General features: G+C 40.2%; 1 protein-coding gene across 1 annotated transcript; it reads right to left on the bottom strand.

Annotated features, from left to right (window-relative positions):
- Positions 1–1136: 1136 nt before the first annotated feature.
- On the bottom strand, positions 1137–11496 carry LOC106962425 (mitotic interactor and substrate of PLK1-like). Its single transcript, XM_015056881.1, has 4 exons — positions 11381–11496; positions 5233–7625; positions 3298–3371; positions 1137–1292 (listed from the first exon to the last, which is right to left on the bottom strand). Exons 2-4 carry the CDS (start codon positions 7553–7555, stop codon positions 1197–1199), a joined length of 2493 nt encoding a protein of 830 aa, XP_014912367.1. The 5' UTR covers positions 7556–7625; positions 11381–11496; the 3' UTR covers positions 1137–1196.
- Positions 11497–21603: the final 10107 nt, after the last annotated feature.

Raw genomic sequence — 21603 nt, 5'->3', positions numbered from 1 at the left:
CACATGCACCAAAGATATTCAAATATGTACATACACCCTCAACATTTAGAGAATACAAAAGCATTGGTTAATGCTCCATGGAGGCTGAAAATGATAAAGATGGATTCTTTTTCTCCTAACCTAATCCTCTAACAAACAATTTTAATGTCCTCTCATGTACTACCTGCTTAAACCTAAATAAACAATAAAAATCGTGAGCAACAGAAGAAGTAAACTGCTAATCAAAGGAAACAAAAAGTAGACCTTATCCTGCTCTATACACGTATGAGGAGCTTTTTGTTCAATCAGAGGTGAATAATAAAGCCGAAGCGCATTGTTTGTGTTTTTTTGTAAAGACACTTGCAGCTCTGATGAAAAGGCGGTAATTGTTGTTTAGGGAATAGGAACGGAAGGAGTTGGTTGTCTCCGTATTGATTTCTGTTCCTCTTTTTTTTCTTCTTCGCTTGAAGATCACAAGCGACACCAAACAAGCAAAGCACCCATTACACTAGAAGACATATTCACAATTCGCTTTGTTAGACGATAAAACGAATAGTTTAACAGAGAAAACAAGAAGCACGGAAAAAAGTGTTTGTTTCATTATTTTTTAAAAGTATTTCCATGGACTTTGTTATAAATACAGTTTCCTCGTACATTATTCAGAAAATTAACAGTTATAACTTTTTAAACCAAAATGTTACACTTTATTATTACTTAAGAAAATCAAAATCAAAAGACCTCCAACTTGATTTAACTGTTGCTTTCTTATAATTTGTTTGGTCTCTATTGCGTTATTTGTCACCTTCATTTTTTCCTTAACGATATATATATATATATATATATATATATATATATATATATATATATATATATATATTTTTTTTTTTTTTTTTTTTGTCTTTTGTCTTTGCAGCATCAGAAGCAGGCCAGAAGGCAACACAGTGGCCTGTCTCGCAGTCTTTCTTCTCTCCTGTCGTCTGAAGAAAAATGCAGCGTTTTCCTTCTGCTGCCATTTGTCTTGCTCCCAGCCTGCCTGGCCCCGTTTTCTCGCCTTAATCCTCGACGTCTTTCTGATTTGCTTTATGTTACTTCCTTTTTATCACTGATGCTGCTGCCTCCCGTTTCATGTTTCCTCCTTCTTCACACCGATCATTTTCTGTTTTGATTTCATCCCATAATTAAAGAAAATGTAGGTCTCTGTGAACCCTCCCTGATCCTCACTCGTCTTCCAGGTTGTAGTTGTTGATCAGGCCCGACTCCCACAGCTGCACTAGAGGATTCTTTTGTCTTGGAGTTCTGGGACTCTTGCGAACCTGGATGGAAAACAGATTAAGATAAACAAATAAGCTATATGGTCCAGCAAAACGTGAGGCAGTAATGTTAAGTGATAGGAAAAGAAGATGGGGTTTCCCAAAATCTTTCACCGATAGAACCCTAAAACCGTGTTTCTTACAGCTGTATTCAGCTCCCTGTACTATGGTACTCCAAAATGTCAGTTAACTCCCTTTGAAATGTTCCTAATTAGTAAATAGAGTCCCTCTATTTCAATATCTGACCATCATGTAGAGCACAATCCTTCATCTACAGAGAGAATATGGCACAACGGCAGTCGAAGCAAAATATGACGATCCACCTAAACTAAGGGATCAGACCAAAACAGCATTAATCAGAGGCTCATAATAACTCTGGAGGACGAAGCCATGGCACAGATGTGAGAATTCACTGTCAAGACAACAACTAGCCTTGTTTTGTGAAGGGGTGCAAAAAAAAAAAAAAAAAATGCCCTGGTTGAAAAAAATCCAAAAGGAGTTTCACTTAAAGTTTGCTAAAAGCACAGACACAGCATTGGGCAGATGCATCCTTATTGAACCTTAAGGCCAATATGAGTGGAAGAACAATCTCCACAGCGAAACATAGTACTACATCCTCATGGTTTGGAGACGCTTTTCTTCAGCAGTGACAGGAAAATTGGTCAGAGATGAGACAAAGATGAATGGAACTATATACACGACAATCCTGGAAGAAAACTGTGGTGGCTGGAGAAGAAAAAAAGGGAGAGGGGGAAGAGTTATCTTCCAGCAGGACACTAAACATACAGCCAGAGCTACAATAGCAATGTTTACATCAAACCATATCCATTTGTTAAAATGTCCCAGTACATGACAAGTTTTGAGGATTAAATCCAAGTGACAGTGTGTGGCAAGACGAAACATTTGGTATTCACACATTTTCTAAAGAAAAACAGTCAAAAATCCATCACTGGATGTGCAAAAATGGTGCCACGCTTTTCAAACGTTTATCTCTGCAGCATCAGATCTCAATCTTTGGTTGTAATTTGACAAAGCGGGAAAATACTGAAGGGGTTCAACAGTTTTGCAAGGCACTGCAAAGGTAATAACAGAATGAAGGTGCTTCTTCTACAGCCCATCATTCTGTAACAATTCAACACTGAGCAGGAGTTAATGCAACTTTGATCCTAGGCCATGTTCAGTATGACTAAGTCAACAATTAGGGCCAGTCTCTCCTGCAGAATCCCGACTTCATCCTTAAACTCATATCGGACGAAAGCCGCAGGCATTAAGCAAATAGGGAAGGAGAGTCAGACGAAGAAAGGGAGTAAAATGCTCATGCTGATGTCAGATCAAACCATGCAGCTAAAGCCCCACACCTTAATGCCTCGCCAAATTAAACAGCAGTACTCAGGTGTAATCACAGACACATTCGTTTCAGAGAGATTTAGAGCCCAGGAGACAGGTTACAAAAGTCAATCATTACAAAACAACTCCCCTTTTCTCCCTTCTGGAGTCGAATGCACACGCACACACACGTGTACACACACACGTGTACACACGTAATCCCACTTTCCGCACTCCATGTTTCCTTCCCTCTCTGTCTCAGTCGTAGGGCTGCTTGCCTTCTTCCCTTATCTACAAAGATAAGTGCCTTGCTGTGTCTTCAGGACCTTATCAGATATTTGTGTCCCATATTTGGCGCAAAAGAAACGCTGACATCTTCCCAAGAGGTTTTGAAACGTGATAATTATATATTAAAGTCCAGAGCAGTTACGGAAATGTTCATAATCATGCTGCTAGGAGACTGCTTTAGCCCCCAATGCATAGTTTTAATTAACACCTAAACACAGAGTTAGAAAAGCTTGATTTTGTTTCTCTGTGCAGCAATCGAGAGAGACTCTGGGAGACAATTTGCCTACATTTTCATGTTCTTAGCAGAGTGTCCCAGCCATTTATAAAGTGGAAAACCCTTATGAGCAGAGAAGCAAGCAATGGTGGAAGGAAGGAAACTAAAATGCCAACACACCTCTGTGTGGAAAATCTTTTCCTCTTCACTCTGGCCAGGCGGTGGCACAGACACCTGGTCCACTGTCTGCCGTCCTGCAAGACACAGAAACAGTTATTACAGGATAAACAAAAAGCACAGCGTGGCACAATGGTTCCTATCAGGCTGACCCTGCTTACAGTACTGCTTAATGAGGAGGCAGTAAAAATAGAGTGACTATCATGAGAAGAATTTCACTGACCACCAATATAATTGAAACCAATTATTGCAGTAGATACTAAGGAGCATACAAAGGTTGCACAGTTAAGAAATGTTATGTAACGTGCAATGCGTCATGGTCATATAATTGCACCGCGACACACCCTGGTCATTTTCTGCCACCTTTCATTGAAACTGAAATGACTGCTGTCTTCTTTTATTTATTAACCTTTTATTCCAGAAATGCAATCAAACATAAAATGGAGCTGTGGTTTCCAGCCCTCAGTTTCATGTCAGATCAGCAGTCAGAACTCGTTTTAAAATGGCTCTCGTTTCATTTAACTATTACAGAGGACAATGGGAAGAGGGCTTGGGCTAGTGTTTCAGTACCCCAAGAGTTTCTCGGACACTGAAACCTGAAAATGTCTCCAATAAAAGGAACATCTGCTTATACCCACTTCACCCATTTCTCTGTCTGTCACCTTCTTTCAGTTCCACCCTCAACCCCATTTTGCCTCATCTCTCTTCCTTCTCTCCCTCATTCACCTCCTTCTTTGTTTCACGTTGCATCTCTGAGTTAGACTCAGAAAAAGTCAATGTTCAGAAGACTGCCCCCCTACTCTGAGTCTCCTCATCCCAAGCCTTCATCAGCAAGTCTCCCCAGGTGACCCTTCATCACGCCCTGTCCATTCATAACATCCTCTTCGTTCAATAAATCTTTAACTCAATACCTTTGTGGTGTTGTCCTTCCAAATGAAATCCTATTTAGTTTCTATTATTATACACCTTTCTGGTGAGAAAATGTATCATCGTCAACCCTGGATTTGAATATGAGTGCTTTACGCTCAACACCCTGAATATATGGCCCATTTTGTTGACAGTGTAGCCTATTAAAGATGTTACCAGGCTGGGTGAGAACATTTAATTTCATTTCATTTTATTAGCATTATGTAGTGTAGCAACATTTTGACCAAAAAACAAAACAGATTAATTTAACTGTTTAAAGTTTTCTTGTTTTTGTCTTGTTGCTATTGGTTCAACCTTTGTATTGGTATTTATTTCAAAGTCCAGTCATTACTGCACATATAAAGACGAATGGTGGAGTCCAACCCATTCCAACATGTTTGGACTTTGTCCAGGCTTATGATCACCTCTGCCTTTTTTTAGAAGGTCTTCAGAAATTTCTTTCTCTCTGTTTTTGTGCTCGTCTTCATCAGCTTGTATCATCCCACCTAACTTTAGTTTATGCTTCATATTGTCAGGGCATGTAAAGAAACCAATCAACAGCTCAAGTATCAGAAGTTTTAAAGATATTCTTTAAGATATAATATTTTGATTAAACCTGGTGATCCTAAGATCATTAATTTTATTGCTTACTGGCCTTATCAAAGATCAAAGGATGATCTTGGAAGAAGATCCCAGGCTGTTCAGTGTTATTTCTTTTCTTTTTGTCAACCCTAATTTTATGCTGAGCTACAGATAATACTCTGTCTTTACTTATTAATGAATTAAAACTTCAGATAGACTTTTGTTCAACAAACTTCACTGCTTTCATACACAGTCAAACTGTATGACTCCCGATTTTCCCTTTCACAGCTTCTGATGTTAGCTTGACAGGCCAGAATGCTAACCCTTGTTTGCAAATCTTTGATATTTTCCACTGATGTCAAAGGAATAGAGTAATGTGGTTACAAAAGCAGTTGCAGAGTTTTCCCTGACACATGCAGAATCGGTTTTTACAACAATTGATCCACTAACCTTCATCTAGTCCACTGTTACCATTGGGAAGCGGACTGGGAGCTGGGATTTCATTTTTTGAGGGGGATTCGGCACCATTGATTCCTCCATACAAGCTGAGCCGCAAAGTGTGAAGCTCGTTCTCCCTGTCTTTGGCCTCTTGGATATCTTGCCTCACTTTATCTAAATTAGCCGAGGAACGTAGCTTGAAAAAAGGGTTCCCCTTGGACGGTGACATCTCTTTCGCCTCCTGTTCCTTCTTTGCCTTCACCAGCCCATCATAGCTTCTTGTCTTTTCTGTCGAGTTGAAATCCTTTCCAGTTTCAAGAGCTGGACTGGCCTTTGCCTCTGCTTTGGCTTTGTAGTGTTTCTGTGCTGGAATGGTTCGGCTATTTTCTATGATGATGATCTGACAGCCGGTCCCCTCTGAGAGCTTTGGTCCTCTGAGACCAGAGCGGTCTAAACCTTTGGCAGAGGTTTGGTTCTGTGAGGCATTGACCGTCGTGGGTTTTCTCTCCTTGTAGGTGGTATGTTCTGGGGTGGATGTCCCAGATTCATCTTGACTCTCCAAAATTAAATTCAAATCTTCACTGCTACCGGACGACCAGGATGGGGTCTTACTTTTCGGTGAGAATGTCAATGGCGATTCTGGACATACCTGCAGGGTCTCAAAGAGCTGCTTCCTCTCTTTTATTTGGCGGACTGTGCCTTTGTCATAGAAGCCAGGGATTTTTCCAATCTTGACCAGGTCTTGCTCCCTCCGAGTCTCTTCGTGAATCTCATGCTGCATCTTCTTGCCTGCAAATTCCCTGTCCTTGTTCTGGGACCACTTGGGAGTGGAGGACATGCTAAGACTTTTTCTGGAAGGAACTTCTACGTATTCTGGAGAGGTGCGCTGGTTCGGAAGTCCTCTGGATCTCCTCAGGCTTTGCTCACGCTCTATGGCCCGTCTTATCTCCCTCTCGATGGGGGTCTCTGAGGAGACAGGGCCCGGAGAGTCCGTAGACATGCTGGTGCTGCTGTCCAGTGTTCTGTATGAGTGGAAGTCTGCTGACACTCCGCTGTCACTCTGGCTATCATCATACGTGTCACTCCTCATCCTGGTGTCTCTGTTGGCTGTAGGAGATATACCACAGCTGTTTTCTGCCTTGGGCTCTTGTGTTTGGACTGCCTGGAGATACCTGAACAGCCCTCTGCTCTGTGACCTCACAGCCGTCCTGCTCTTTTCAACTCTGCTCTTATTCTGCCCTTTCACTCCACCTGTTTGCTCATTTTCACCCTCTGTCCTCTCCCCCACCCTGCTGCTCCTTTCTCTTGCAGCTGCAACGCAACTATGGCCTTGAGAGGCTTCCCCTCCCTGATTGGCCAGCTCCATGGCAACAGCCGAACCAGGTGGAGATCCCTGGCCAAACACCTGTTGTGCAGCTTCCTGGTTTAATCTCCTGGGACAGAGCTGAGACTGACTTTGTGGCAACACTGCCTCCTCCTGTCTGACTGAATCATCTGCAGGCAGGGCTGAGTCGGTCTCTTCAAGATTGGAACATGAAGGTTGGAAACCCATGCAGCTCATCTCACGTGCAGCAGATCGGTGCTGACAAGTTGTTACATCTCCACCTGTTCCCTCTTCTTCTTCACTTTCATCGGCGAAAGGAGGAGAGTTCAAAGTGTCTCTGTCGTCTGAGCTGCTCATGTCGGAGAGACAGCGTCGGGCAGACTGAGACCCAGAAGTTCCAGTTTTATTGCTTCTAATGTCACCTGCATTCATTAGTGCTGTTGAATTCAACCATGATCTTATGTCTGCATCCCCATGAGCTGGCTCAAGAAGTTTGGGTGTCTCTGCGCATTCTTGAGTGACTTCATTTGGTTCGGCTTCACTGATCCACTCCCCCACCTCACCCTCCAGGCTGGAAGCCCCTTCTTTCTCACCACACTCTGCTGCTGATAAGGCACGGAGCAGCAGTGGAGGCGGGAAATCCTTCTCACAGAAATTATCTGCTTCTTTAGGTTCCTCCTGTGTATCTGAGAACTTTTTAGGCCTTCCTTCCAATTCTGTCACATCTTCTCGTGTCTCTCTCATAGGCCGCTGAATAATATCTGTGGATTTCCGATTTTCAATTTTGATTACATCAACTATTTCTATTATCTTGGTTGTCTGGCGTTCTCGCGGAGCTTCAAGCCTGACTCCAAGCTCCGGGGCTTCTAAGTCCTCCTCAGGCATTGCCTTGGGGGCTTTTCTCTCTCGTAGAGGAACACTGTGGCCCACGCTTGCGCCCTCTTCACCCTGCATCTCAACTAGAGAAGTGAAAAGGCCTTGCTCCTGCCAGGTTGTGGGCTTTGTTTCCATGGCAGCACGACTGCTGATGTAAAATGTTCTGAGCAATCAGGTTGTTGGGCCCCAAGCCAGTCAGTCAACCCTAAAAGCACGGGGGAGCGCAGAGGGGAGAGAGGAACAGCATGGTGATTAGCAGAGTTTAACAACAGAACATTGTCAGGCACTTTTAATGCTATTATTGCAGTGCCTGCACCGCTGAATGAATCATCATCTGTTTTCAGTGTGACATTTATTGTGCAGAAATCCTGACATGCTGAATGCTATCTCTCATTTGCACTTTAATATTTCACATGGCCTAAGCTGATCACAGAGGGGCACACAGTTATAAAAAAGGGTTTTTCATCTCAATGGGATTCTTGTCCTGGTAAAATAAAGGTGAAATAAAAAAATAATAAAATAAAATTTCAGATGACAAACGTAAAAACTTCGGTTTCTATCTGGCATTTGAACAACATACCTCACATTGAAAGTTATCAGGGAGGCTGAACTGATGTTTTGATACAAACAACTTGCTCCTTGTGTACCTAATTCCAATAAATACATTTCAACAAGCAAACAGTTCTAAATAGTTAATATGTAAACGAGGATTAATCAGATGCCATTGCCTCAGAACTAAGTCGTGCTGTGGAAGCTGCTTTGTTGACTGTCAGATTTGTAAATATGCACAGCAACAAATAAATCAAATGTTATGTAGACTCCTCTGTGCCTGAATCGCTATGTCGATAACTATTTCTCAACATGATTTTTTGTTGTCTCATTTGTGTTGTGAATTGATTGTGATGGTTTGAGTGTGTTTATTCTCATGTGTTTGTGTCTGAACTACTGGGGACTACAAATATAAATTAACCTGTTTTTTTTTTTTTTTACTAAGTTGAGCGTGGCATTGTCCCGTTTAAATATACTGCTCAAAAAAATAAAGGGAACATTTCACTTTAATTTTGTGTGTGGCTGCAAATTCAGGCCTCCATTGGTTAATAAATTTGATTTCCATTGATGATTTTGTTGTCAGCACATTCAACTTTGTACAGAACAAAGTATTCAGTGAGAATATTTCAGATCTAGGATGTGTTATTTGAGTGTTCCCTTTATTTTTTTGAGCAGTGTATAACATTAAAATTATGAGCTTATGATCTTTCAACTACAGCTCAGCTGTAGCTCTTTAAATCATCATCTGGTTGACTTTTAAGGGCAACGAACTCAGCAGAGATACACGAACAAACTGTCCACCTTTGTGCTGGAGTTGAGCATATAAAACCATGGTTACGTCTTCTTTTCACAGCAGAAAGAGCACTCCCGCTTTACAAGAGAGTGGCAATAACGCCTCACAAGGCTTTGGCTTCAAGGCAGCGAATAAAGTTTTTTGCTGAGCACACCTTTCTGTAATCATCTTACAGGCTGGGGAATAGCTCAGGATAACACACACACACACACACACACACACACACACGCACACGCGCACACACATACTCCTGTTTCTTTAACATACACACACTTGCCATTTTATTGTCCTTAATCTTATCCATTATGATGAATTGTGCTCACACACATGTAGACTTTCGGTCAGCATCTTAACAAATTACCACAAATGATGCCACTTGCAAAGTCAGTCAGACAAGTCTGGATTCGTGTGCCATGACTGATCGTTAGGGGACATGGAGATCGCAGCTTTTGGGACAAGTGCTTGATGAATTGGGACGATGGACAAATAACATAGAGCCCTTTGAGTGGAGATAATAAGGCCCAACATAGGGGCAGGAGAACAGTGAGGTAACAATAACAACAGCAGAAGCAGATCCACAACAGAGCGGTGCATCACTCGCCAGCTGCAGAGTGTGTTTAAAGTGTGTGCAGTTTCTGGACTATTGGTGATGAAATTGAGCACTCTACTCCCTGCTGTGGTAGACACAGCACTCCACCATCATTTCAAGGTTGGTTTCCGGTCTTGAAACAGAAGTCCGGCTTCCTGGAGTCCTTTTATATGACAGACAGGCATTTTTTGTTGTGTTTGGAAATGAGAAGGACCAGAAGCAGCTTATTATGAGCACAGAGTGCTCCATTCAGAGCCCATTATGAAATGTACACTGGCTGGTTTCAGACTCAGGAGGAATAAAGGGAAACATTGGGTTCTTGTCACTCATGTTCAGTGTAAAGGAGACTATTATCTGAATCCTAGTTTAATATCAATAAGACATGTAATTTTCAGTGATTTCGGTGGTTGACATATGTTGCGATGCTAGATCAACGTCTGCTTCTGAATTACAGTTTTCAACATAAAATGTTATGAAACAGATCTATATCTTAATGTGAAGGCAACAGTTTTCATTTTTGCAGCAGTTTTCTGCTATCAAATAAAACACGTTTTTTTAATGTGATTTGAGCTCAGTCAGATATATAGAGATCATCTATACACATCAATTTTCAGGACTAACCACAGATTATAAATTGAATTTATGTTTGTACCTGGACAGGACAATTGTAACACACACCTGGGCTTTTGATCTAAATCATGGCATTGTACCTCTGGCTGTATGTTTAGGACTGACTGCTGTTTGAAGGTGAACCTCCACCACAGGTTCAAATCTTTTACACCCTCAGCTTTTTTCTTTTCTTCCAGGATTACTCTATTCAGCTTGACCCATTTTCTCTCCAACTTCCAGCCTGACCCTGCTGCTACCATGTTCCATCACGAGGCCTGAATGTTCCTGGCGATGTGCAGTGTTCGTTTTTAGCCACACGTGACATTTTGCAGCATTGTTTTGGTTTGTTCTCTTCACAGATTTTCTCTTGGTTGATTCTGACATTAATGCTCTCGTTGCCCAACCAGTGTTGGGAGGTTTGAAAGTTTAATCTGCCTGCCGTGTTGCTCTTCATGATGCGGTTGAATTGGTAACCATTTCCAACAAACCTCTGAGTCCTGGATTAATACCGAGATAAGACAACAGGCATGTGGATTCTGTTTACTAGTGAGGTGAATGTGAAAGCAGTTTGTTGCATGGGATTCTGTTATTTAGTTTTAAATGAAAGAAGTTTCGCAATCGTGGAAAGCTTGGTTTTAGTATGTCAGATAAAATCCAAATAAAAATAACATGCAAAACATATTCACAAAGGGTATCACTAGTTTTGTAAACACTATAGTACTCGGATCCTGCAGGGCTACAGCAGCAGAACAAACTGCCTGTTATTATAGAGCCATGCTAATGATAATCTCCCTACTTTGGAGTGTGAAAGCTTTGCATGTTGTAATGAGTCATTTCCCTTCTTCTCATTTGCTGCAAGAAACAAAAGGTGTTCTACACCTGGTGAGATGCACGGTTTGGTTTTATTTCCTACAAAGGAAGCTGGGGGGGTTGGAGGTTCTCAAAAACTCTCATTTGTAGAGTTGCAGAATGTCAGCGGATTAGAGCTCTTTTACATAATGAGCCCATGTTGTCCTCATTATCTGCAACGAGAGCCACTCTTTCAAAAGAACAGCAAAATCACGTTCATTATTAATAACACAGCCGCAAGAAGCCCCCTTAGAAATAAACATGGTCACAGTTTTTTGTGGTGAGCCACGTCCAGATGCAGTTTACGATCTAAGGCAGTTTAGCAAAAAGAAAAATCTATTTAGTTTGTCCCTTGCTAGGATCTTGCTATGGAATAGTTTTAATCAATTCTATTTATAATTCATCCTCTTTCTATTCATTTTAGCTACTGTAAAACAAAACACACTGCTCTCATTCGACTTAAGTTCCAGTGCTGCAGTAAATTTTTCTGGCAGTCATAAATTAGATCTGTGTTCGGTAATTTCCTATTAGACCAAAGCATGGAAGAATACTAGATTGCAGCTGCACGTACCTGTCAGCAAACTGCCCTCCAGCTGCCTCTGTCTGACAGAAACAAGCGCCTGAAACTCTTCGCTTGCTTTCAGGTCATCAGCACAAATCGAATCTTTGTGCTCACAGCTCCGTTCTCCGGCGCTTGTATTCCCTACCATTGTGTGTGTGTGTGTGTGTGTGTGTACCTTCCTTGCACCCCCCTGCATGCACATTCACTAATACACAGAAAAGAAAGAGAGTGTGTGTTCACAGGAACACGTGCACTCCAGGCTTACGGGGATTTGAAAATGTAAAGTACTAATCCAATTAGTGCGTAACAATATCAGAGCGTGTAAGTAAATGAAACAATACGCTGGAGAGACGCGAAGATTTCACATCTGGGAGGAAGAGAGGAGGTAGTTAGTGTTTTACTGGTGATCCTTTAAGAAAAAAAAGAAATCTATGAGGTGAGCTACGACAACATCCATCCCTCCATTTTCTATACCTGCCTGTCCATGCAGGGTCGTGGGGGAGAAGGATCCTATCTACAGTGGTCATTGGGAAGGAGGTAGGATACATTGTGCTGTATCCAAGCTTATTCATAGAAAGTTGAGTGGAAGGAAAAAAATGGTATAAGTTAAGGTGCATTAGCCACAGGTATCGCCGAAGAAAGCACATCAACAGCCACTACTCACCAGTGAATCCTTCAAATGGGCTACAAATGTCAGCTTCCTCCAGTGAAGCCACTTCTGAACCAAAAACATGTTTTACCTGGACTGAAGAGGAATAGAACTGGTCTGTTGAAATAAAAACGTAACTCTATGTGCAATGGATGTATGAGATATACAAGTTTCACTTTCTGAAGTGAGCGACAAGCAATATTAAGCTTTACAACATTATATAATCTTTAGATGTACCCATATATTGTGTTTTGCGATTGAATCATGACAAAATGGAGAACAAGTTGAGAGAAGATGAATAATTTAAAGGCATATAAAGCCCCAAATTCTTACTGTAACAAAACATGTGAAAAGATCACATTTTCTCAAGCTGATTTGCTGTTTATTCGCACATTCATATAATGTTTTCTCGACATCGGCTAAAATAAGCCCTAAATGTTTACAGAAATCATTTATGTAAAAGCAGAACTGTCGGTTCAACTCAAAATAACCTCTATGATGATAAGGCATTACGCACGTGCACGTTGCACATTTTTTTAATTAAACCTTCTCAATGGCACATTTCTTTGACACTGAATAACTCCACTGTAAAAATCTGTGTTCTTTGCATTAAAGTAATTTAATGTAACAGAATCAATGTTGGCACAGAGTTTCTACTAAGGACCAGATGTTTTTAAAGAAAAATTTAATTAAGTCAGTCAATGCCATACAGTCATAGATTTAATCTCAGTTTCACACATTCAATCACATCACTGACTTTGCAGCAATCCCTCACTGAACCAACATGTGGCCACAATGGATGGTTGATTGCAGCAAGTTAATAAGTTTTTAGCAAAAAATGTACAAATTACTCATTAGACTGTATCTGAGAGGAGAAGTGTGGTGCAAGAATATTAATTTGCAGTCATTTTACATATATTGCACTTAAGATGTTATTAATTATAAAGGGAAAAACCTAGTTTGAATATATCTCTCACATTAGCAGCTGTGCAATTGATAGTTATAATTTTATTTATTTATTTATGTTGGTCAATAATCTTTCCATACACAAATAAAAAAAAAATCTAACTTACAATACTGAGAAAAACAAACCAAAACAACAAAAGGAAAAAAAAATAGGAGAAAACTAAAACTGAAATAGTTAAACAATATTCAAATTCCTGTCATAACACAAAGCGTGGACTGAAAAGAGTGTAGGTAGAAGCATAAGCTTATTACGCCTCCACTTTTTAAAATTTATACAGCAAATGATCGAAATCAAAATAACAGACTCTTTCCTGTGTAATTTTCTTGGACGTATCTCTGAGGAATTCCAGCTGAGTCTGCAGACAAACTCATAAAAGAATAACATAATTATTGCATTATTTTTAGCAAATGATTTTAATAAATCTATTTAAATTCAAAAGGAGAAAAACACAGTTTTAACTCCACACATGAATGTCCTCTGAAGCCTTTTTGATAGACCATCATCTCACGCTGCTGTTGATCTGCGCTCAGGACAAAGCTTCTCAGCCGAATCCATCACAACAGGCACAGGCAGCTGAAAACATTTCAGCTGAGCTCTGAACTCCTCCATCTCCCTCAGATCCACCTCCCTCCTCCTGCTCAGCAGGTACAGATCTACAGAGTGCCTCTTACTGGACTTTACTACCCAGCGCATCACCAGACAGTCTGGACACGACGTATAGTGGAGACTTCCGTTGAGGTCGAAGCGATTCCCCACATCGAAGGAGAAGGAGCTGCCGTCCAGGGAGATGTTGTAGCGAAGGTGCTGGCATCCATTCCCGAAGCGGTTGATCTGGGTGTAGGAGACAGTGGAAGGGTCGCTGGAGTTGGAGAAGTACATGGTGATGCTGTCCCTTAGTCTCAGGGCATCCATCGATTGCGAATGGTTGAGGCTGCCAGCAACTAAAGCCCATCTGCCCTCTAAATGGCGAGGAGCCAGAGACTCCAGAGGCTGGATCAACTTTTCACAGAGCAGAGGAGTTGAATGGCTCACAGAGACCAAGCACAAGACGGTGAAGGCAAACACAGCAAACATGTCAGAATCTTTTGTTTTTCAGCTCAGTGTTTTTCTTTTTTCTTCCCTGTTTCTCATCAAAAGTGGAGAGCAGTTAGAAAACCTGTGGTTTTATTCCTCAGCCTGCCTGAAAAAATCCACTCTTGCAACAGAGGACAAGATCTTCAGCCCTTATCTGGAGTGGGAATTCAACCATTGTGAAATCAAAGTAAACTTGATTATTTATTGGTTTTAAATCATTCATTTAAATGTTTTCTGGTGAGTATTTTTCTCTTCTGGAATAAACCTGTTTTTGCACAGGAATTTCCCAAACAACTTGTTACAGTACATACACCACTTTGGGTAAAAAAAAAATCATTCTACAATGTTTATTGAGTTTACCAGAGGAAAAAAAAAAACAGCAATTTAATTTAATCTAGGAGAGAAACTGTTCGTATTCTTATGGAAATCTCTTGAAAAAAATAATTTCTGAACCTTGAATAGATGTAATGCTAAAATCCTTACATAGGTTTTGTGTAGTATAACAACAAGTGAATACTAATCCAAGAGGATTCATCATAAATTAATGGCCTGTTACTTTATTAGAGAGTTAACAGGCTATGTAAAGAAGGATTTAAACAATGTGTACTTATGGTCAGACTTAGGAATCTGCTTTGTCTTTAAAATGAAGTCTGCTGTTACAAAAACAGAGCCTGTGACCTTTAATCTAAGTAAGTGCCACATCATTCAGCGTATTCATTGCATTTGTTCCTCAGACTGAAGCTTTCAGAAATGTGATGACTCCCTTGTTAAAACTGATTACCTTCTTGAGATAAACTTAATTTTAAGTGCCTTATAATGAACTTTTGGGTGTTTGGGTTTCCTCCTAAAGGTCGGTAACCAAATTAATCTTGCTTTGGTGATGAATGTGTTATATTTTTTCTTTCTTTTCAACTTTTCAGAGAGTTTATCCATTGTTTAAATTTGTCTTTGCAGGGCTGTGGGGAGTCAGCAGTCACTGGGCTGCACTCTGGACAGGCCACCAATTCATAATATGGCAACACAATCACATTCAGGGGTTACTGACTAATCTAACAGCCACGTATGTAGACTGTAGGAGGAAGCCAGAGTACCTGGAGAGAACCCATACATGTACAGAGAACATGTGCCATGCAGAAAGGCCCCAGGTTGGGATTCAAACGTGGGACTTTCTGTAACAGTGCCACCAGCTATGTCACCGTTCTGGCCTCCTTTTAGAGACACCTCCTTTATGGATTTATGGCAGTATGCAAAACACACACACATATAAATGTATATATACTTTTAAGATTAATAAACTCCTTAATTGGGAAATTTATATGCATAATATTCTAAAATATAGGTTGCCTTTTAGGAAAATGTTGGGAATTGTAAAAAAAAAAAGGAAAAGAAAAAAAAGGGGGTAAAACATAGGTTTAAATAACAAACTTAATGTGGTGCAGGACCGAAACTGAGAGGTAGAGACAATTTTGGAGAGACAAAAATGATACGAACCTTTAATAGATTAGGCAGACAATTTGAGTCAGAATTTGGTTGTGTTCTTGCTAAAGATTGAAAACTTATTTCTTGCTGAGCAAAGCTACGATATAAAGATTTAGACATGAAGAAAATATTCTTTTCCCCATGTGACCGTCCATCACAACTCACTCTAGACCGTCTCAAGCTCGTTGTTTGTCTTCATTTTGTCATTTGTTCTTGACAAAGTTCCTGTGTGTGATCCAGCGGAGCAGGTGGAAGCTTTTTCAGACACTCTGCCTGAGCCTTGAAACTCCTCCAGCTGCTCCGCGTTCACTTCCCTTCTCCTGCTGAACAGCCACAAGCGCTCTGTTTTTCTTTGACTTGCTGTCAAAGCACATCACCAGGCAGTCTGGACAGGATGTATAAATAAAAGTCACAGTGAGGTTCAGCCGATCCCCTGCATTAAAGCAGAGGGTGCTTCCTTCCACAGTGACGCTGTAGGTACGATGCTTGCACAGTTCATCCAGACGATTTCTCTTTGAATGCGACATGTTGAAGGCTGCTCTAATGTTGGAGAAGCGAATGCCGGAGCTGAGGTATAAATGACTCAACATGTGCTGAATTATTAAAAATGGCTTCAAGACAAAGCCCATTTGCCCTGCAGGTGAGGGCATCCATCGATTGCCCTCACCTGCATCCTCTAGATACAAAGGTTCTAGAGGATCTGTGCCGGCTGCTTCACAGACAGCAAACAGAGCAGAGCGTTAGACAGCACAGCAAACATGTCTGTAAAGCTCAGGACTTGTTTGAAATGTGGAAACACTGGACTTCTGTGACATGATAAGTACAAATCTGACGAAACCTTGGCACGCCCCATTATCGCACAATCTGTTCAAGAAGGAGAATGATCACTATAAACTGCTTTGATCTCAGCAATAAACTTTATGTTGGGGAACAAGAAGTCCAGAGAATAGCAAAAGTATTCAAAAGCCTTGACCTTTCACACATCTTGTCACATTAGAGCCAGAAACTTCTGCGTGTCTGATTGGTATTTGATGCAACACATCCAAACTTTATGAAAGGGATTAAAAAATAAATAAAAACAATAAAAAACGCAGGCATCCATTCACGTTCTATTTTTGTGTGTAAAAGAATTAAAAGCATGTATAATTTATTTTTCCTTTTTGTGCTACATCTGTTTGATTATTAAACATCAAGAATGTTAATATGTTCATACTCACACTATGTACATGTGAGGCAGTGAGTTTTTCTCCGTACAGTCAAGGCAAGAAAACACCTACATCCTCTGTTAGCTTAGCTTATTTATTGATTTATAAATAGCAATACATTTAAAGTCCCGGTAGCTTTTTCATGAACTCTCAAAAACTTCAAAATTAATTTGGTGGAATCTGTAGTGTGAGGTTGAGGTAGATTAATGTTAGTTGTAGTAATGCTTGAGAAATTGTTAAATGTCATGTTTGAATTGTGCTTTTTGACCCACATGCTGAGAAGACACCGATTCATTTAAATTGGCGTTTTAATGACTTTTCACTGGTAATGAGTTCAAAGTGTTTGAGGTTGGTCCACTTCAAAATGTTAATATTACTTCCGCTAAATTATTTATATTTTAAATTCCTGAACAAAGATTCAAACACATGCATGTTTTCATATTTATGAAAGTTTATTTCCTTCACTGTAGTTTCAATGTCATTAATAATGACATAAAAGTTTATTTGTTCAGAAGCCAACATGTCGGACATCTAAGAACATTTTAAGAGCAATTTATCTGTTGCTTAATAAAATCTTCTCAGTGTTTCTCCGTCATATGCAGGGAAAAACTTAGAATAATAGCTCAAAAAAACAGAAAGTAGAGATTGATGCAGTGAAGAAGTTTATTCATCAATATGCGAGACCAGGTCCAGACTTGTGTCTTCTGGAGATTTTGTTTTAAATTTCACACTGACATAAACAACCATGATTAGCTGCGTTACTAAACAGTGAAAAGTCTTTACGTTTTCACTAATACTACTATGAAAAACAACCGACGTTAATATTGGGCTCTAATGACCACAGGTCTCCCCAGCAATGCCAAGTTAAAGGTGCAAAGTTCACACTTTGCTAAATCCGGTACATTTACAGCAATATTGTACGTTCGTTAAAATGCCATTCAAATAAAATCAATTCAATTCAGTTCAACTTCAGACAATAAATAGTACATGAACTATTGAGTAATCCTTCAGGTCAACTGCTATTCAGGTATTCTCTTAATCAAATCATGAAACTTGATTATTAATAAGTTGGACAGACTATATTTTATTCAAATGTTTCACTGAAGTAGTTAAAAGTCAGAAAGGAATGTTGCTTACAGCACGAGGATGGCAAATTTACTTTAAAGGGATCCAATCCAATCTTCTTGACTGTCAAAAAGGGTTGATCCACTGGCACTGTCATTTACAGGTTTTCGATAATTTTTTTTTTACACCATAGATGTTCAAAACACATCAGTTGGACTTAGCCTTTGCTAAGTGACAGTGGAAGCCGGGGTGTTTCAGGCAGTTTGTCCCTCAGTTGAGGCAGCTGGATTTCTGGATATCTGTTCTGGACAGAGCTCCTTGGTGGGATCCATCACATGATGTTCAGACATGCTGAGGCACTTGGCCTGGGCTTTGAACTCCTCCATCTCATTCGCCTCCACCTCCCTCCTTCTGCTGAACAGATACAGACGCAGTGGCTGGCCAGGGCTTTTGTCTAACCGCACCACTATGCAGTCCTGACAGGAGCTTTGGATCAGAGTCATGCTGATGTTTAAGTGAGGATCGCTGAAGCCACTCCCGTCCAGGGTGACGTTCGTCTGCATGTACTGGCAGCTGTCACTGACGCTCGAGATGCGAGTGAAGGATATCTTCGTGCTGTCGGTGTAATTGGCAAAGACGCCGCTTCCGCTGTCTGCGAGTTTCATTTTTTCCAGGTATTTTGGAACAGCAGCACTGACCGAAATTAAAGCCCATCTGCCCTCCACATGACGGAAACTCAGGCTCTCCACAGGTCGAAGCAGGTTCTCACAGGGGGCCGGAGCCGAGTGGCTCACAGACGCCCAGCAGAAGAGTACAAAGACACACAGAGCATACATTTCCTTGAATTATTGAATACGCTCTCTGCTATGCAAGTCGGTGTTGTGTCAAAGTGAGACTGAGATTGGTGAAGCAGCCGAGCTGGTTTTTATAGATGTTTCAGAGATCTTCTGTTTCACAACACTGGCAGATCTGAAGAGCAGAGTCCTCTTTCTGTCTATTTAATCTTTGATTGTGAAACACAGAATGCTCTGTGACTGTTGGACATGAATAACACGGCCTGCCTCTCCCACTCCTGAGGGATAGCTGCTGATCCACTGCTGGATGCAAGGAAAAATCCAAGACTGAGACAAACTCCAATCTTCTGACAATATAAGCCCATATTCGCTGGGCTCTCTGTAATTTACACACACAGACAAAATGCATGAAAATGCGACGATAGCTATGAAGCCTTTAAATTTTCATTTTACCCAATCGTACTTCTTTAGTATTCCACTCTTTGGCAACTTTCACATATACGCATGAGTTACTTCAACCTAGATAACTTCATCATGAGTTAGATGACTTAAGAGTTTTCTCACCTTACTGTGTCTTCAGTAAGGTGAAGACACAGTTACTTTGTATTTCCAAAGAATGTTTATTTTATTTTTTTTTCTAGTTACCTTTGTGTTTGGTCATGCTCTGATTAGCTGTTGTTTCATGAAACCCTCTGTTTACTTTGTGCTCTGTCATTTCCATTCCTTTCATTGCATTGTTTCCCCACAGCTGTTCCACATTCAGTTAATTAGACCCACCTGTGCCTTGTCTTAGTGATCAACATTTTTCTAATATGTTACTCTTTGTTTCATTTCTTGGGGGGGCTCTTAGGCTGCGTTAAATCTCTGACTTTGCCACCCATGAGTTCAATCTAACTCTAATTATAGTGCTCTGTCAATAAGAGGTGCTTCTTGCATGAATAGTTCCTTGGGCAAGCTCTCCTGTCTTTCTTGTCCACATCCACTGCTGTTTTCTCCCTTTCATATTTGTTTCCATAAGCATCAACAAAATTGGCACCAGTTCGAGAAGGCATAATTTCCTCAAATTCCCTGGTTGAGCACAGCTAAAGGTGGCAACGTCCTCTCCAGCAAAGGGAAACATGACACAGAATAATTTGCACGTCACCCCACGTGGGCACTGTGTGACTGTGTGACGGACAGTAAACACTCTGGTGTCCCTATTTTCAGCTGCAATCCAGGAACATTTTCTCAATACATGGATTTAAAGAACAACCACAAAAGCAACAGAAAACATATTCAGGGCACAAATGACAACCAAATAAGTACTTTTGAGCTAGACCTTGTCCTCCCCCGTCTAATGCCACTAGGGGCTAACATCCGTATTGGACATACCAGAATACACCACTTTGGGGAAGACAATCTGACCACAGTTGAGAGGTTTTTGTTGTTGTTGTGTTTTTCTTGAAGAAAACCTGAGTTTTGACCAGTTTCCAGCCATCTGAAGCAGCTGTCTGAAGGTTTTCCTTCTTAGCGTGATGTAGAAATAAAAGTGCTTGTTAAAATTCTTATTGTTTTCTGACCTAAGCTTGAAGTTCTGTAAGTGCAAGACACATTTTTCTTATTACTGGAGCACTATTGCTTCTAATCCACTTCTCTATGATCACAACAAAGCTAATTTTGTACATCATGTTTTGTTTTTTAGGGAAATTAGTCTTTACTCACTGCAAAGTGGAGCAGTGAGTAAGTTATCTGCTCCCTGAGTACAAACTCAGGATTCGCAGAAGTAGGTGATGTAAAAATTGTTTATTCAAAGTTAGATATGTTAGATAAATAAAATAAAAAAATGATAATACTGCCTCAGACCGGAATTTGTTTCATTTTACAGAGCTTCCAAATATGTTGGGATGTGAAGACAAAACAGTTTCTGCCAAATCTGGAAGAGAATGTGTGGATGGGAATGTCACAGAATCATTGTTACTGAATGAAATATCTCCAGTCACACAAAACTGTAGCAAAAGTAAAAATCAATATTGCATAGTCCAGTTTTTTTCTGTGTACAGAGTTGGTTAAACCTAATTATATGTCATGTTTCTCTGGTTTTTGTTAGATTCTTTTCCATTGGTAACTCTCGGGCTTTAATAAAACTCACGTCTGTCTGAATTCTATATAAATTCAGATGTTTTAATGTATTTCTCTTCACATCTCAACCAAACCCATAACACAACCCTGCCGTGTAAAATCAACCCAGAACTGGATCTGTCCCCTCGAGTGAGTCGATAAAACTTTAAAAATAATGCAATGCCAAAAATATTTTTATGATGAAATTGAGCTGTCCAAACACGTGTGGAAAATGTCCCAAATGACAAATCAGACAGATGCCACCAAAGATCCTGCAGCAGGGTATTAATATAACAAAGCATGTTGCTTTCTCCTAAAATATTTAGAGATGAGGCATGCTGATGGTTTGGGGCTCCAAGCCATTTGATCGTATTCCGGATGATAAAGTTTTCTCTAGCGTCTGCTGCCCCACTATAAGCAAACTGACTAGTAAAATTAATCACTTATAAGAGGCATGAAGGACATTGATTTGGGACCTTTAAGGATTCATTGCAGCAGTTTTTTAGGGGAATAAAATGAAGCTACAACAAACTTCAACAAATCCTAGAAAGGTCAACTCGGTGCAAAAGTCTGAATTTACAGTAATATTCAATAAATTTGAATACACCCACATGAGTCTTTTTCGTCAGATTCAGACTACCTTTTGAAAAAAAAAAAACAAAAGGTAAGTTTTTTCAATTAAAAATTTCAGTTTTTAGCAATAGTTTTTTATTGATCTGATGTAATATTCTAATCTTATATATTGTGTCTTCATTAGTTCTTAGAAAATCATTATGATTAAGAGGAATAAAGATGTTAAAACATTAGACTTTAATGTGTTTCACTTGGTGATGGAGTTACTGGTAACCAATTTTTCATTAATATTCTGATTTATTGAATCAGTCTGTACATACATATATATA

Source organism: Poecilia latipinna, unplaced genomic scaffold (genome assembly GCF_001443285.1).
Source record: "Poecilia latipinna isolate Pla-1442-1.1 unplaced genomic scaffold, P_latipinna-1.0 Scaffold4, whole genome shotgun sequence".
Lineage (NCBI taxonomy): Eukaryota > Metazoa > Chordata > Actinopteri > Cyprinodontiformes > Poeciliidae > Poecilia > Poecilia latipinna.
The sequence above is the reverse complement of the archived record's forward strand: the minus strand, read 5'-3'. Positions and strand labels throughout refer to the sequence as shown.